General features: G+C 31.9%; 1 protein-coding gene across 2 annotated transcripts in view; it reads left to right on the forward strand.

Annotated features, from left to right (window-relative positions):
- Positions 1-18,939, forward strand: part of LOC106477781 (methionine aminopeptidase 2-like) — a 44,859-nt gene that overhangs the window by 8,269 nt on the left and 17,651 nt on the right. For both annotated transcript variants that reach the window (XM_022381501.1, XM_013938311.2), the window contains exons 2-6: positions 1,988-2,067; positions 7,574-7,636; positions 10,191-10,302; positions 10,758-10,863; positions 12,987-13,042. In XM_022381501.1, coding sequence (XP_022237209.1) covers positions 10,277-10,302; positions 10,758-10,863; positions 12,987-13,042 — 188 coding nt within the window. In that variant the 5' untranslated portion in view covers positions 1,988-2,067; positions 7,574-7,636; positions 10,191-10,276. The remainder of the gene's footprint in view (positions 1-1,987; positions 2,068-7,573; positions 7,637-10,190; positions 10,303-10,757; positions 10,864-12,986; positions 13,043-18,939) is intronic.

Genomic DNA, 18,939 nt, shown 5'->3' on the forward strand with positions numbered 1-18,939 from the left:
ATTATGTACATGTAATTTACTAACAATGTAGAAGAGTGTGCTGTTAGTAAATTACATGTACATAATCATATCAAGTATTTTTTTCTGTATTTAAGCTCTTTAATCACATAACATTTATTTTAATCATGAAATTGCTCAGTGGTAAATGTCAACTAATTTTTTAAGAGTATGAGTTATGGGTAGCTAACAGAAACATTTGAAATTTACTGTTGAACAAGTTCATGAACTTATCCTATGGTGCTAGGTAATTCTAGCAAACATAGGTGTCTGAAAAAAAAATCATTTTAAACATACTTATCTGTATCCATAAATGAAACATATTATTTGAACTTCATAAAATTTAACCAAGGCTGTATATTATGCTTTCTAATAGTATTCTTAAATTTACTCCATAAAATTTAACCAAGGCTGTATATTACGCTTTCTAATAGTATTCTTAAATTTACTCGTATAATAGTTAAAACTAATAACTTATGAGATGTGTGAATATAATAAAATAAGAAAATTGTAATATTCTAGCAGAGAAAATATTTTAAAAAGTATATGTCAGTAAGCAAATGCTGAAATAAGCATTTTGTGTTTAGGGCTACAATTTTTAGAATATTTAACATTATTCTTGTACATGGAAGTTGTACTACAGATTTTCATACACAGTCACTGGAATTGGAGAATACCAAATTTTAAATGATCCATTAATGTGAGGTAGATATACCAGAGTTTTTTATTTTGGAAGTTATTTTACCAATTTTATGAAGTCAATTTCAATTTTTTGTGTCTCCCTTTTACAGTTTTTTTAGCCACCCAGTGGTTTCATTGTATTGGGCTTTAGGTTTAGGTGTAATCAGGCTTTACATGTGTACTCTTGTGTAAAAACAAACAAACAAACAAACAATCTCATTCCAGGGTGAAATTTAGGTTTTGCTGTAATGAGATCATAGTGTATAATTTTGTGAAAACATTTTTAATACTACCTGTACTAATTATTCACTGAAATGAATCTTGATTATGAGTTATTTATAAGTACCAATCGTAGTATGGGACTATTACATTTTAATGTATGAAAAATAAATATAAATATATAACTGACCTGAGTAAATCTTATATACAAATTCTACTTCTGCCTTTTTTTAATGTGTCCTCTTTTTTATTTAGTTCATAAGTTTAATAAAAAAAATTATGAAGTATCAAATTCTGACCTATTATGAAGCAGTTAAAAGGTCCTGCATGTGCCAATTATGTATCACAGAGGTTTGAGAAGAGCTTCTGTTAGCCTTTGTTTTACACGTATTTCAATTGCCAAATTGTATAATAGCATGAAAGTTTAGGTATATAAAATCTTTTAATTGATTGTTTAAATAAATAATAACTTAAAACTTGTACCATAAAAAACAGAACAATAATTTATCAGAAATGGAAAGCTAATTTCACCTTAAGAGAAAAACATGAATAATTTACAATATTAACAATATAATCACAAGCTTAATCAATTTGTTCTAAGTACACAAACATATGAGGTGAGAATACAAAGCTGTGAAATAAAAATCTTCAAATGCACCTTATGATTGTCAACCCCTAGTTGCTATTTTATTATTGATCTCTTCTATCAGTAAACCAGTAAAGAGATAATTAATTTTTTTCTCTCTTTTTTTTGTGAAAAAATTGTTTAACTATTTAAACATATGATTAACTTGAGTTATAGTGAAATATTGGCATATATTCATTTATTTGTCTGAATCTCGAAATCAGCGTAAAACAATGTAATTTTCGATATTCCAAAACAATAATACACTTTCCTGGGGAAATATTAATATATTAGATGTTCCAGAGTAATGTTGCACTTCCTCATTAAAAGTACTTTAATCTTTAGTATTTTGGAATAATTCTGTAATTTATTTCTCTGTTATGTTAAAAATATAAACCATTATAGTTGTTAGGAGGTCAGCTAAATGCATTTTTATACGTTTGTGAGTCATTCTTATTCTTTCAGTTGCTGAAGATGGACTGAATGAGATTGTAAAACTCAGTGGAGAGTTGAAACAAATAGAAATAAAAGAAAAAATAAGATAGGTATGTCTCTTTTGCTTGAATTTTCTCTGATTTGTAGTCCAATAGTACATTTTCCTTGTTAGAACAACAAATTTGTAGTATTTATCTGTTCTCCATTAGGATGCTTTCAAATAAAACGTAAGTATACATACAGCAAAAATAATGTCTTAACTTTAAAATATATCTCCTTAACTGTTGGAGCACTTAAGAATAAGAATTAAGTTTAAACATTTTTTTTTATATGCACTCAAAGTGTTTGCATAGTAGGTATAAAAGTTAGTATGCTTTACCTGTTAATTTGTTAAGTATCTAGTCAAATTGTAATTGTAATAACTGATGAAATAATGCATTTTAATCTTCAAAAGTAGAAACATAAAAAAAGTATATTTAATGATCTATACTGATTTCCAGGCTGATTTTTAGTTTTGTTGCCAATATATAGCTTTCTCTGATCAAAATTAATATATGATGATCAGAATTTGTCCTACTTTCCAGTGCTGTCCATTTGCCTCAGATAATGATTAAATGAGTTTTGCTGTAATGATATTTTTGATACTTTCCTTGTAAATTAGACTGAAGGGTATTTTTTGTTTTGTGTAAAACATGACTCATTTGGATTTTTTAAATATTTTGTCATTGGTCTTTTATCTTACAAAGTGGGAAAAAAGATGATTAAGGGATGATTAAGTCTTAAAACATACTAAAAGTCATTTTTGAGAATACTTGAAGACTGCATCACACACACAGTAAAGGTTTACACAAGTCATATACAATAATTTATTCTGGAATGATAGGCTTACCTCTGTGCACACAGTAGCTATTCCTTGTGCATGCTACTAGCTTTGAGCTATTTTTCATATAAGACATGCTATAACATGAACTACACTAGTGCTTGATGTAATCATCATATGACAATAGTCCTCCACCATTAGGAGGGCAACATATCCTCTATGCACAGTAGATCCACATTATCACTTGCACTCAAAGTTAACTTCATTCTTATCCTCAGCACTGTCTTTAACTGATGTGTTTCTTTAAGTTTAAACTTAATCAACTTTGTGAGATTTGCATTGCCTTTTCACATTGTCAACTTTCTTTGGTTTTCTTTTAGTTTGTTTTAACTTTGATTTCATGCTACATTGTCACTAAATAACTAAAAAAAAAAAATTGATTTGGACAGTTGCTACATTAACCATGAATTCTCAAGTGATGGCAACTACTACCTCCTCCAGAGGTTATGGCAATGTTGCTATTACTATGTCTACTTCATCTGTGGCCACTAGAGGCTTGCTGGCTGTGGAAGACATTACTGCCATAGTTCATTGTATAATGGATTCTTTTATGCCTGTTTTAACTCTTTACCTGTTAAGGACAATGTTCCTCCTCCAAATCTCTATGTGAATTTAATTATTTGGTTTGTTCTTTACTTTTTCTTTTTCCTATGTTTTGTTGATTCTTCCCATACTTTACTATGTGACTTTCACACTGAGGATTATTTGGCTTTTTTTCCTTCTCCAGACAAACAGGTCCATGTTGACAAGTTCCTGGATGAGCTTTGTTCCCAGTTTCAAATGCCTCATCTTTCTTGATTCCAGGATTTCTTCATTATAACTTAGGGCCATTCCCTTTTTCCATTCTTGGATTCCCAATCCCTGGAGCCTCTTCTTTCAGCTTGAGAGACTGATGTCCTTTCTCCAGTAACACTCTCTAGTACTCAGTTTCCCTGTCTTCACCTTTTTTGTACCCATTCCTTTGTTACTTAGACTCTTGCCTCTCCTATGTTTTCTGTACAAGATGTTCTATCTCTTTTTGGAATAGTTGTATCTCTGCAACATCTTGTCTTTCTAGGCCCAACTAAAAATTAGGTTTCTTCAGAGGACTTTGAACAAACAATGGAAAGTCTCTCACAATCCTCTGTCTTATCTTATAACGTTGCTTCTTTCTTTTATTGAGAACCTGTCTTGATTGGTGAAACATGCCATTACTATAGTCAGCATCGCATTGCCCCTCCCTCTAGTTTGGATTTTTTTTTCTTCACCAACACGTTTTTTACATGTTGGGGTGCATCTCTTGTCAACTCCACAGTCTCAGGGGATTGGTCTTCTGTGTAGCATACCTTCCACATCAATGTTCTGGAACTCTTGGCCATCCTTCGGGCATGTTCCTATTTTTTATCTCGTCTTATGAATCACTTGGTTATGATCCACTCTGACTATTCTACAGTTGTTTCCATTATCAATAATCTGGTGGGAATTGCACTAGGAACTTTTGCCTTTGCATATTGGACTTTCTGTTTTTGACTTACTTGCATTGGACCTGTCATAGCCTTGGAGCTTTGAACTTGATGGCAGATTGACTCTCTTTACCAGATAGGATTCTCTATGGAGTGGTTACTCCATCCTCAGGTATTTTGTTAGATTTGTTTCAAGTTGGGCACCTAATTATCTATGCTTTTGCCTCTACTCTCAATACCAAACTACCACTTTTTTTGGTCTCTGGTACCTCACCCAGCAGCTCTGGCTGTGAATGCCCCAATCAAGGACTGGTCTCATCTCTTTCTGTATGTGCAACCTCCTCTTTGTCTTCTCCCATATGTCTTGGCATTGATTGACAACAATCCCTGCATGTTCTTGTTGGCAGCACTTTTTTGGCCAGCTCAGTCATGGTTTCCTCTTCACCAACTGGCATCTAAGGCACCTCTTCCTCTGCCTCCATCGTGGTCACTCATGCTCTAACCTCAAACATCTTTCTTTCACCCAGGAGTGTTGTCCATTCATCTTTGTACATAAGGTTTGTCCAATTCCTTATTTGCCAGTCAGTTTTTTTTTATTATGTAGCCCTTCTTTTGTCCTGTTTGTATCTTCTTTCTACTCTCTCTGTCTATTAGCAAAAGTGATAAATTTTTTACCACCATTCTTTACAACCAGGCCATCTTACTTTTGGGTTCAGGGTACCTCTCCAGTGTCTCCCCAATGTGAATCCCCCCCCCCCACACACACACCTGGTCATAAAGTGGAGCATGGGAGACCATTGCCGCAACAAGTTCTTAGCCACTGGGGTGGTTGATTTGGAGAGTTCCTCTCAGGTTGTGCGATTCTTTTGGATAGAGTACAAGTGGGCAGCACAATGCAGTGGGAAATAGGGCAGGGGTATCCATGTAATATGCCAATTTCTAGTTGGTTTGTCCATCAGGTTGGAGCAAAGTATTCTTTTCACACAATGAGAAGGGACTTGGTTCCTGCATGTAAAATGTCCGCATACCAAATCATATGGTATGATCATTGCCTGACCCACACTCGTGTTCAACCGATCTGTTGTATGCAAATGCTTGGTTGATCATGTCCTTTTTTTCCCACCTATCCCTGCATTGCATGGGCTCATTTTGCCTTCCTCCTTTCATACTTCCATCTGGGGGAAGAGTATGCCCTGCATGAGATGGATACAATCTCCCACAAGTGTTACCTCTAGTAAGCCCCCACTCATCTTCTCTAAAGGGAACTCATCTAGTTTTTTACAATTGCACCTACCCCTCCACCACATCAGTATGGGATTTTATTTACTGTATGCAGAAAGGAAAGCCACTCGTTTCAGAAGTTAATATTTTTCTTACCTGAAAATATATTTTTGGTAGATGTTTACTTCTCTTCTCACTTTTCCACCCTTCCTCCCCACTACTGGTGCACATTGAGTGCAAGTGCTTATGGGGATATACTGTATACGGTGTATGTGTTGTCGTACTATTGGTGGAGGGCTATTGTCACATGATTACAGCATGCACTAGCACAATTCATGTTATAACGTGTTTTAGGTGGGAGATAGTTTGAGGCTAGTGGTATGCACAAAATCTCAAAGATAGATGTGCAAGGAATAACGTCCAGAGATTTAACTATCTATTGGAAATACATTTTCAGATAAGAAAAATGACAACTTTATGATATTGGAATTAGCTATGTTTCATATAAAATAACTTCAAGAATATTTCAATTAGCATTACAAAAATTAGCGAAAAAATATTCTGAAGTTAGTTGTTTTTAATGTACTGAATATTAAAAAATATTCTGTTATGAGTTTCAATTGCTTATCAGTATACAATAGTAGTCGATATAATGCATATCTAGATATTGATGCCATATTATGATACATTTATAGATGAGTGTAACTTGAAACTTTTTATGGCAGGAATTATAAAAACATGGTTCAAAGGGCAATAAAACAATAACATTTCATTAGAAACAGATGTATAATGTTAGGAGCTTTAAGTTATTTAGTGTAAGCAAATAGTTTCCTGCTACAATTTGAAGTAATTCTAGAAAGAAAAAAAAAAAGGATAATTTTGATTTTTTGTGGTGGTTATGAGGCTGGTCAAACTGATTGGCTTCATATAAAATTAGGGTAGTGAACATAGCAGATAAAATATGATGATTTATTGAAAAAAGTTGGAAATTTATTTCAGAGGTTTTAGAGATTACACAAACTAAATTAGTTAATTTTTAGATGGAGAGAAGTATTTTTAATCTTAAGATGAATATCGTTTTACACTCGAAGCAATGACTACTTGGACTCCATATATTAAAACATTAATGTTTATTGAAAGCTTGCCAAATTTCGTGAAGATACATAAATAGTATCGTATCGGACGATGTATCTATACAATCGTATCATGGCTTGACGATACGATACTTGTGTTGTATTGCTGTATTGCGACACCTCTACTTATCAGTATGAAAATGAGATTTTCATGAAATGTAGAAAGATTTAGGAATAGAATGCAAATTTTATTGTGAATAGTTGAACAGAAGGTTACATTATAGTAGTAAAGTTTAATTCACAGTGACAAGTTTATTTTACAATGTAAAAACTTTGCAGTGAATAAGTTCCCCTATGGTTTCAGTATCTTAGAAAAATATTAGATGCTGTCACTCAGTAATGTGACAGACTGCTGTGCATTTCTAAGTTTTCAGTGAACTCCATTTGAATGTCATATCAATTGTATTATTTATGTAGAGAACATATATTAGATAGCTAATGAATTTACATTTAGTATACTGTAAGAAGTGATGTTATCTACATGACTTATTGTTATCTTATAAACTCTTGAGTGTTGTTCTAGGTATGTTAAAGTTATATGTTTGGTTTATTATTGTATTCTTGCAGGATTGTGTCTTGACTTCTGTGGTAATGTGTAAACTAGTTATATGTGATTGTAAAAATAAGATACTTGTTTTATGTTATTAATGAATGACATGTTTATAGCAATTTTCAATGTTTCTATATACAATGTTATTGGGAAGATCTGTATAATATTAATGTGCAATTTGTGATTAAAATATTAACCTTTAAATTGTACTTTTTGCTATTTAATCTAAATGGTTTCTTTATTGTTTTTATTACTCTATAGTTAGCTAGAATATTATTTGTATACAGAGTAGAAAGTTCTTATTTTTTGAAACATGTAAACATTTTTGATTCATTTCATGTGAGTTTTCTTGTTGAATGTTGTACATATTCTGTATTTTTATATATTTAGGAATAGAAAATAAGAATGAAGAAGATGGAGCATCCAAAAAGAAGAAGAAAAAGAAAGGAAAAGGTCAGATTTGTAGTTTTGTTTTCGTATGAACTATAAAAAAGTGTTCTCAGTATGAAGTAGCAGCAAAACCAAGATATTTTGTTTATATTCCAAAATTCAAGTTTTAAAATTTTTTATTGAGTTTTTGATAATACATTAAAATATTAAGCCTTTTGAGAAAAAGCAGTTGAGTCAATACACTTTCAGTTTTTTTATACATTATTATACTAAGTGATAAACATTTTTGATGTAATTTCTCCGGTAGTATGTATCCATTTTTTTCCACACTAAATTTTTCATTGTATTGTTTTTATCATGGTTTTCCAATCTGTTGATAATGCTGGTTGAAGTCTGAACAATGTTTTTTTTTATAGTCTGGTTAGTCTAAAATTTAAAACAAATTCACTTATGAGTGAAGGCTGGTGATTTTTACTAGAATATTATTAATTTTTAATTTCAATAATCAAGCAAGCTTATAGGAATTTGAAAATAAAGTAATATGTTTAAATATATACTTACTGATATTAGTATGGAGTGTGTGTGTGTACAATGTAGCAGGTCAAGCTTTTGGATTTATTCATCCTTTTCAGCAGATGTTAGATCATTGGTGTACATTTGTTGTTTGCAATCTGATATGGTTGGTTTATCTTAACACCCCGATACCATCTGTTAAGAAACTGGATTACATCATTACAAAGTGTTGAATTATTCACAAAATGTTTTAATCCCGATGCCACTTGGTTTTAGACTGGAGTTGATCGGCCGTCAAGCCCTAGCCACTCTACACCTTGGAACACATCCACTTTAGCTTCCCCATATTTCTGTCTGTAGATGGTTCTTCTACAGTCTTTCTTCACCGGGATTAAGATTCCAGTATATTATGGTACAGATTCAAACCCATCTAGTTTTTCTCTCCCTTTTGGTTGTGCTCCTCCCATTTTCAGCCCATGTATGCGACACCTATTTCCACACTGGGCACAGAGTATACCTGTTCCTCTCCCAATTGGGATCACACTTCATGAGTGTTCTTCTGATACTTTCAAAATATACTTATTTCTATCCCTCCCACTGGTCCCTCTACCTATTCAATGTGGGATTCTAACTATAAATGTGAGAAGAGGTAATGTACCATATTGGAATATATTATTTTCCTATACTGAAAATATATTTCTGATAAGAACTTCTCATCTCACACTTCCCAACTTTCCTCCCCACTGAAAACCAAACTTTCTTTTCTGCCTAATCTCGAAGTGATAGTTTGGTACAAAAGAGGGAGTCACATGCATTAGGATGGTGTGTTGCACTCCTGTTGATGGAGGTTTGTGACATGATGATTTACATGCAAGACACAGTTGAACCATGTTGATCGTGGAGTACGTGAGAGTTCAAGGCTTGTGGCATGTGAAAAAACTTTTGCATATAGAGGGAAACACTGAAGGAGAATAGTTATACAGGTAAGCAGAGGTAAGTACTTATCGGAAATATGTTTTCAGTATGGGAAAATAATAACTTTTGAGAGCTAGTAGTGAGATTGATATCGTAATGATATGCGACACAAGGAATACAACACACCTTAACAGGCTTGTTGCTTGATCTTCATGCAAGGTTTGTCTAATTTCTTTGTTTCCATATCACATCCCTGATATCAATGAATATTAAACAAGTTGAAACTGACTGGATATATGGAATGGAACACTGATCAATAATAATAAAAAAATTAAATCCTCTGATGAAAGAAATTATTTTTAATGCCTTTTTTCAAAGTAGTTGCTCCTAAAGAAATTTTAGAAATTTCCTATAAAAAATTTTTTTACAAATATGAAATCAAATTATATAATTTTTTAAGCTTTGATGTGCAATTTGATTAAGTGTTTCCACTGCAAAGAATATGAGTGACAACACCCACCCCTAGTCAAGAAAGGATTAATAGTTATTTGTGAAAGAATTGTATATAGAGGTCTTACTGGGACGTCAAAAAGTCACACATTCTATAATTTACTCTGCCATATTGTTGTCAAGTGTTTACAGTCTTCTCAAGCAATAAATGTTGAATTTTTCTTCTAGTATCATGTTCTTTGATGCTATAAATCATCTTGGCAATATGTATTAAGAAAGATATATTGAGAGACTGACTAACCGTAGAGTTTCTGGTTTGAATCTTTTACCAAAGGTGATGTTTACACTATTATCAGGATGTAAATCATCTCGACAATATGCATAAAGAAAGATACATCATGAAACTGAATAGCTGTAAAGTTTTGGATACATATCTTTTTGCCAAAGGCAGTTTTTAAGCCAATGACAACATGTAAAGTTTTACCAGATTTTGTTTTTATATGAATTGCTGTTTATTGCTAGAAGGGTAATGTTTGATGCCCAACATGTCAGCATTGAATGAAATGGAAAGTTTTGTGATGTCATGCACAAGACCTTTGTATAACAGCTGAAAGAATGAGAAAGAGAACCCCATCAAAGGTGAAATTGATATTTTCATGTAATACCTTCATTGTAGAATTCTAAAGAAATTTATATGTAATTTTCAGTAAAGAGAAATTATATTCCTTGCTGAACTTAGGGGCTGGTCATAAACAACAAACTGATCCTCCTTCCATACCTATCACTGAATTGTATGCAGATGGTAATTTTCCTGTTGGAGAAGAAATGGAATATCCTACACCACAAGATGGGTAATTATTTTTCCTCAGATTAAAAAAATGAAATGTAGGATTTTTTTGCTTCTAAAGCCTAACAATTGTTTTTTAAAGGTTTTAAAGTTTTTTCCCCAACTGAATGGTATTCTGCTTTTGTGCATATAACTTTTCATGACATATGTTTGGAAGAATACTTATTAAAACATAAAATGATGCAGCTGATTTTGAATATTTAATGATTTATTATATGTAAAAGATACAACTTTTTTTGTTCTATACTCTTCTTCAATATTGGTGCTATTTTTATATTAAAAATAAGTCCTTATTGAAATCTTTCTTGAATCATTGGCTAATCAGTCACCCTGGTAATGCATTATGACCTTATTGACCAATATATGGTAGGTATTAAATGTATTTTTTCTTTAAAATAATAAATTATAAAAAAAAAGGTTTACTTCAAGTTAATGTATCACCTGGTGTTTACATTCCAGTCGCAGTGCCAAAGACAGGTATACAAATGAGGAGAAGAAAACTATAGAAAACATGCAGCAGGATGTTTATAAAGAATTGAGATTAGCTGCTGAGGCCCACAGACAGGTGTGAACACTCTAAATATAAAGTTTGCTTTTTGATTTATGACTTGACCTAGAACATATCATGACAATATGTGCCAGTTTTAGGTGCAAGTTTTTGTAAAATAATCTAACTCAGTGATTCTGAATGTGGGGCGCATGCCCCGCAGAGGGGCAATTTGAAAATGCTACAATAAGAAAAATTTTACATTATATTATTATACCTTTTCAACACCGAATTTGTTTTTATATTAAGGAGGCATCAAATTTTTTGAGGTGTCAAGGTGGGGCATGGAGCAAAAAAGGTTAAGAACCACTGATCTAACTTGTACTCAGATATGTTAGGTAAAATGCCAGCTTTATATAATGGTGAAAGCTAAATGTGTACTTTTAGAAAACATTTGGAGTTCAAATTATACATAACAAGTTTCACAGCTGCAGAGAGAGAGAGAAACTTTATATGTTGTTTAGTGTAGACGTAAGATTATTTGAAATACCAAGGAATTAATAAGATGTATAAATCAAACTTGACTAAATGGTAAATAATTGAATAAAATAAATTATCTGATTTCAATATGCTTAAGCCCTCATCATCAGATTTTAATCATACTATACAGTTTTCATAGCAGTACTTCAGTCATGAACTGGTGATTAATTATAAAGATTTAATCAACATCAGGCCCAAATGAAAGTAAGTGTATCATGACTGTACATTAACAATTATATTATCATTAATTACATTCTTAACTACTACCAGCTCATTTACTGCAGTTACCTTGTTGACTGGTGTACAGAGTTGTCCACTAATTTATTCTTTTCTAAAAGATAATTACATGGTTTGTAAAGTAAAATTTTAATGAAACTTGCAAAAAAAATTATTTTCTTAATTTTCTTTCTTTTTTAAAAAAATTGGCAAATTCTAAACAATAATTGTTTGTCAATCTACCAAACACCTAAAGATTAAATAAAAAGGATCACTGACAGGATCAAATGGTATATGAATTTTAATAATGTAAAGATGCTATACCATTATAAAAGCAAAACATAAGGTTAAGGTAAATGTCTCATGATCAAATCCTCATACTGATTAACCTGTGCCAGAATTACTCAATAAGTGTGTAATATAATTATACTAATAGTTTCTAATACATACCAAAACTTCACTGAGATTTTCTAAAGCAATGATTCATAAGAAAATGGCTTCTCTTGCTTTTTGAAACTGTTATAGTCTAAAACTTTAAGTTCTTGTTAAATATTAAATACAAACAGTGATACTAATGAAGAAAGTTACTTTAGCTGTTAAGTTGTTGTCTTTTCATTTTTAAAAAATAGTATTGATGTAAATTTAAAAGAATTTTAGATCAAATCAATCACTTGGTGCCACTGCATTGACAAATAGGCAAAATCTCAATGTTTGTTATGTAGTTAATAAGTTTGCATTTGACAAGTTTTCTGCTTGTTGCCATAAAAACTAGTCACACATAAAAATATCCAATTGAATGAACATTAAAGTTTTTCCTTGTCTGTTAGAACACTGTTCCAAGTAGTTTAAACTGAACCAAATAATATTTGTAAACATAAAAAATTTAAACTTAATGACAAGAAATAAAAGGCTAACTTTGTACTTTCACCTTTATTAATGACTCTGATTCAGAGTTATAATATAAAATTGTATCTAGAGAGACTTTTACTATATCTTCATATTTTCTCATTTACAGTTAATCATTTTACATTGGTACTGGACAGTTTATGGAAAACTTTTCTTATAAAAAAGTACTTATTACCTCATACTAAACTCAGTAGTTTGTTGAGTTTGAGAGGTATTAGATTCTTGTTTTATTTAGGATTATTTCAATAAACATGAAAATCTGTTATGTACTTTTATTATAGTTTGAGTTTTGCTAGATTTAGAAAGTGGTCTAAAATATTGTAATTATATATTGTTCATGCTGAAGTGCCACATAAAGATGTCTTTTTCTTAAACTAAGCCAGTTCACTGTAATCATATAGTATGGTCATTACTATGAGTTATTTTAATATCAAAATCATATTTCTTTCATATTTATTCAAAGTTATCAAAGACTAACTAAAATTTGTTTAGAATTTATTAAAACAATTTTTGTATAAATTTCCTGTTTATACACTTAGACAAGACAGTACATGCAAAAAGTCATCAAACCAGGGATGAAGATGATTGATATTTGGTAAGTATTTTTTCATTGCTTGGTAAAATTATTTTCTTTACTGATGAAATTTAAAACAAGAATACCTATTTTGAATTATTTTTGTATTATAAACTGATAACAAGTGTCTAAAATGAAATAGATTTCCCCTTTACATAAGATTTTAGTAGTTCTTTATTATCACCTGTGCCAAATTTCGTCTCTAAGAAGTCCTAGTAAAAATTGAATGTGGGAGGATTCTCAGTCCAATCATAGAAAAATAGTTGTGGCTTGATCCGATCACTGACAGATACTAACTTTATGTGTATTCAATGCAAGTCTTGCTATATTTCCTTCCAACAATAAAAGTAGTGGATGAAATTGTTTGAAACTTCATAAGAACTTTCATAAATGCACGTACTTTAAGAAACATAAAGCTTGTTACTTTTGATAAGTTTAGTTTTTTTGCATTATGATTAATATCTTGGAAAATTATGCTAGGAAATGGTATTTATAAAATATGATTACGATATTTATATTTGTTCCAGGTTTGAACTTACTTTTTATGTTTTAGTACATTATTTTAAAATCTCTAAAAACTTTAGAGTATAAACGAGTATTTTTTATTTTTAACTTGGATTTTACGTTTATGTATGTACATAAAAATATTTTAATTTTGTTTCATAAATGTATTTTTAGTTCAAGTTTATGTTTCACTGCAGCCGTACTTTTGTTTATTGTGCAGAAAAACCCATGGGGTTAGCAGCGTGAACTTCGTACATTTGCCGTAAACTATTGTCTGTTGGGGGTCACTCTCATTCAGTCCAGCACAGGCACATTTGAATGTTACTCTAGATACGATAGTAAGAAAGCTTTTCAGCACTTTGAACTTTCAAACAAGTTTATTTCAACATATCTCCTTGTATGTTGTTTCACTACACAGACGAAACTAGTTGCCACTACTAGTGAATGTATGTAATAGCTTACGTTACAGGTGGTTTGAATACCACCGTGTGACTCTAGTTACATGATATTTCCTGTTACAAGAGATTACCAAACGATACAAACACCATAAATTACAAAGAAAATCAACTTACAGCACTTAAAAGATTAGTCCTGGTCACATTCCTCTCATTATAGACAAGATTTATATTGGAATTTGAAACTTAAGCTCTTCAGTGTATTGGCACCCCAACTGTGAGAATGTCACAGCTTCCCCCTGTATCATTGAGACAAATGTGTTTAGTCTGTTTCACAACCAACATGTGGGTGTTATTGTTGTCACTTGTACACTAAGTTTTAATCTCTTTACAAAATATCAGAATAAGTTTTTTATATATCATTTAGACTGTTTTACTTATAAAGCAACAACAAAAGAAGTGTTGGTCTTACTACAAAGTAAAGATAGGAAGAAGGAAAAATATATAATTCTTATGTGGTAATAGTAGTATGTACAAATCACACAAGGTTATCATTCTAAATACTGAATCATATTTTATTATGAACTAAATATAAAATTATGCTAAATTATTGAACTTAAAACTGCTAATTTAAATGCAAAAGAATATAGAAATCACAAACTTTCAGTTCAAAGTGCTAAGCCTAATTCATGACCATGCACTCGCCATTCAATATATCTTAACCCTAACATTTGTGGATCAACTTCTTTCCTAAAAATATATCCATTTTGAGTTAATTTTTCAATATAATGACTAATATAAATAGATATATAATATAACATGATTTAAGCTACTATACAAAAATCATAAAAGTCACATATATCCCATGTAGTTTTTTCCAGAAGCAAATTTTCTAAGGCTTACATAAAAGTACTATTGGCCACTACTAAATACAACCTCCACATAAAATGGGAGTTACAATAATAAGCACCATTCATATTCATATTGCAAAATTCAGAGAATAAAGTTTCATCACATACTTTGCTTATCATCCTATGATTTGTCAAACGTGAAATATAGTGATTGGATTAACTTGGTACTGAAATTGACACCTTTGACTAAGATTGTTTAAAAGTTTTTGAACTGAAGTTTACCACTCCCAGAAGCTGTTATATAAAGAAAACAGAATAGAAAAAGGTTTGAATGCCAATCATAGATGGCAGGATCAGTGCTAAAGTGCAAGGAAAAAAATTGTATTCTTAGAGGGCACTTATTTAAAGTCTCAAACATATTTTGGGATTTTTTATTAATTTTCTCTTCAAACCTCATTAAATAATACAATTTAGTACAAATAATTGAATGTTATGGTACTATTTACAAAAATGAAATCTGAAATCCAATTAAAGATAAGTTCTCTATGATTTTTTCCATACACAAATGGGATTTGCCCTTGCAATATGACAAAATAGCCCTGGTAGGTAAGGGGTTAAAAGATACTTGCTTATTTCTGAACCTTTTTTCTTTGCCTAATTACAAAGTACTAAATTTCAGATATTGCAAAACGTCTTTTTGATATAGGATTTGTTGCAATAGCTAACTTTCTTTTTGGAAGAAAAAAATTACAGTAATCACCTTACTTGTCTGTTTAATTCTTTTGATACAGGTGTCTTTTTTGCATGTCAAGAGGTTTTAATGAGTTGCATTCAAACTTTAATTTAAAGTACATTATTATCATAGTATATAAATAAACTTGGCATCAAAACACAGCTAATAATCCATATTTTAATATTATATAACCTTTAAGTTCTTAGTTTTATATGGCAATGTTAGACAAAATCCTCAATTTCCCCTAGTATGAGAATTGTGACATTAGCTCTCTAGGCATCTCCTCTTCTCTAATTTATTTACCATCCCTCCGAGAAGTATGAAATTTAATGTAAATTGCTCATTATAATGTCATCAATCTTATTTCTTTACTGAGCCATAAACTAGAAAATCAGATCCCTCACACCATGCTCATCTGTCACATCTTTTCTTTCACTAATTACTAATTGTTTGTTCTCTTAGGCATTTAATACTATATCATTTATAACCAATAGAAAACCTAAGTTTTAATCTATCAAATGATGTATTATATTGTTGTCTGTATGGAGAATTTTCTATTTTGTTTCCAGTTCAAACTTTATTCCTATGAAAAACACATTGATGAGCTAAGCTGAAATTTTAACAGCTCTTGTCACATAGTTAGAAAGCCAGAAAAATTGTGATAGTTATAGGACATTGTCTACTTTTTATGTGTTATTATTCTGTGTTTCTTGGCGCATAATTTAATAAATAAAAAATTATTTAGTGCAGTGGTACCATTAGTATAGAAAAGTAGGGTTAAATTTCATTAACAGTCAACAACAAAAAAAGAAGACCCAGGTAAGTGCTATATTTTTTGTTTTTTATGTGTATTCTTTGTTTATTATTATAAAAGTAACTAAAATGTAAAAATTAGAAAGTTTTTGGATTAGATTAGGTAGACTAATGAAAAAAATTTCACAAGGTATGCTTATGAGCAACTCATGAGTAGCTTGCTTGTTACTGTAATTTGATTGGGAAACTGAGGTACACATGCACCAAGTGATTTACAACTTATGTGGTGGGAATATTAGTTAGACAAGGTTCAATAGAATTTAAGTAGAAACAGGTGTATACTGTTATGAGTTTAAAGATACTTAGGATAAAGAAATGTAGGGTAATTTAGATTTATTTCATATTTTTTCACAGTGGTCAGTCAAATTAACCAACCATGTATAGGGTAGAAAAAATAACAGACAAAATACAAAGTTTTACTGAAAGAAAATTTTTTAAATTTATTTAGGAGGTTTTAGAGATTATGTAAATGAAATTTGATAGATGAAGAAAAGTAATTTTAGTCATAATATGATAATCACATTGCATTTGGAGCTGTTAACACTTTGACTATATATATTGATGAAGAAATGTTTAGTAAAAAATACTTGATTTAATGTTCTGATTTTTGTATACAAAAGACTTAATGCTTACTGAAAGCTTGCAAAATTTTTAAACGGTACACAAAACATATTAGAAGTTATAGTATTGTTGCCCGTCACGTTGTCACCCTCTTTTATATACCAGACTACCCTATATCTAGTAAATACTAGAGCATTCGCCAAGGTACAGGATAGTTCTAGAAAATAGGTGGCGCCACACCAGTCACATGACTCGCTGACCCTTTCTTTTTCCTCTAACAACTGTTGTAATTTCTCTTCTCGTTCTTCTTGTTTCTTTTCTTGTTTAATTTCTCGTTCTTCTTGTTTCTTTTCTTGTTCCTGTAACAACTGTTGTAATTTCTCTTCTCGTTCTTCTTGTTTAATTTTTCGTTCTTCTTGTTTCTTTTGCTGTTCTTGTATTGCTGCCATCAAGTCTGCTATGCTGTAGTTTGATTTGCCGCTTCTCGTTTCCATTTTTTATCCCACTTCTAAACCAATTTGTTACGTCTTCGTTTGTTTATTAACTTTCCGTAAATTCGTTCCGACGAAAGTTTAGCGACACAAGTCCTTACTTAATAAATCTGGTTTATTCTTTCGAATACAACTTTACGATACACTTATTTTCAACAATTGCTCTATAATAAACGCTATATCAACGAACGTCAACAATACTTCTGACTGCAGTTCAATTACTCACTATCTTCACACACATTACATTATTCCTCTTCTTGTTTCTTTTCTTTTTCCTCCAACAACTGCTGTAATTTCTCTTCTTGTTTCTTTTATTTTTCCTCCAACAACTGCTGTAATCTCTCTTCTTGTTTATTTTCTTTTTCCTCCAACTACTGCTGGAATTTCTCTTCTTGTTTCTTTTCTTTTTCCTCAAACAGCTGCTGTAATCTCTCTTCTTGTTTATTTTGTTGTTCGAGCTGCCACTGTTGCAGGTTTTCTTGCAACTGCTGTTGTCTCTCTTCTTGTTTCTTTTCTGTTTCCTCTAACAACTGTTGTAATTTCTCTTCTCGTTCTTCTTGTTTCTTTTCTTGTTTAATTTCTCGTTCTTCTTGTTTTTACAGCAGTGGTTGGAGGAAAAAGAAAAGAAACAAGAAGAAGCAACTGTTGGAGACTTTCTTCCTGTTTATTTTCTCGCGTATCTAATCGCTTTTAAATTTACTGATGTTTTCTATTTGTACTTCTTGCCACTGTTGTTGACTTTCCTGCAATTGTTGGATACTTTCTTCCTGTTTCCTTTCTTGTTCTAGTTGCCACTTTTGTTGACTTTCCTTTAAAGAACGATTTATTGTGTGTTACACAAGGATACATTGACCATCGACTTAATCAGCCCCAGACAATGGCAAGCCCCTTACAGAGCCCGCAGCTAAACCCTAATGCAGACATATTCAGTCCAGTTAGAAGTCACATCCCAGATATGAATGTCAGTAATAGGAGTGATCCAGTGTGAAGGAAGCCACAGGAATTCGATGGGAAGGCACCGTGGGAAGCATATAGAGCACAATTTGAGCTCCTGGCAGAAATGGGTGGGTGGACAGAGGAGCAGAAAGCAGTATACCTGGCAACGAGCTTGAAGGGACAACCACTGGAAACACTTGGACAGTTGTCAGCAGACGACAGGCACAACTATAGAGCACTGGTGTCAGCTCTAGAACTGAGGTACGGAACCCAAAACCAGTCAGAAGTCTACAGGGCCAGGTTCAGGACGAGAGTCCGTGCTAAAGGGGAGAGCCTGCAAGAGCTGGCACAGGACTTGGAGAGCATGGCACACAAGGCTTACCCAACTGCACCACCCGATCTCCTCAAGTTGTTGCTGAGAGATCAGTTTGTAGATGCCTTGGACAGCCCACAACTTAAGATACAAGTGAAGCAAGCACACCCCTCTATCATGCAGGATGCAATGGCCAGAGCTCTAGAATTTGAATCCTACGTTAGGTCCAGCACAGAGGTACCGAGGTTGGTACAGTCATCTGGATTCAAGGCCAGAAAAGGTCAGCTTTCAGAGAGGTTTGAGGGTCTTTTCTGGCCCTGA

The sequence above is a fragment of the Limulus polyphemus genome, unplaced genomic scaffold (genome assembly GCF_000517525.1).
Source record: "Limulus polyphemus unplaced genomic scaffold, Limulus_polyphemus-2.1.2 Scaffold169, whole genome shotgun sequence".
Classification (NCBI taxonomy): domain Eukaryota; kingdom Metazoa; phylum Arthropoda; class Merostomata; order Xiphosura; family Limulidae; genus Limulus; species Limulus polyphemus.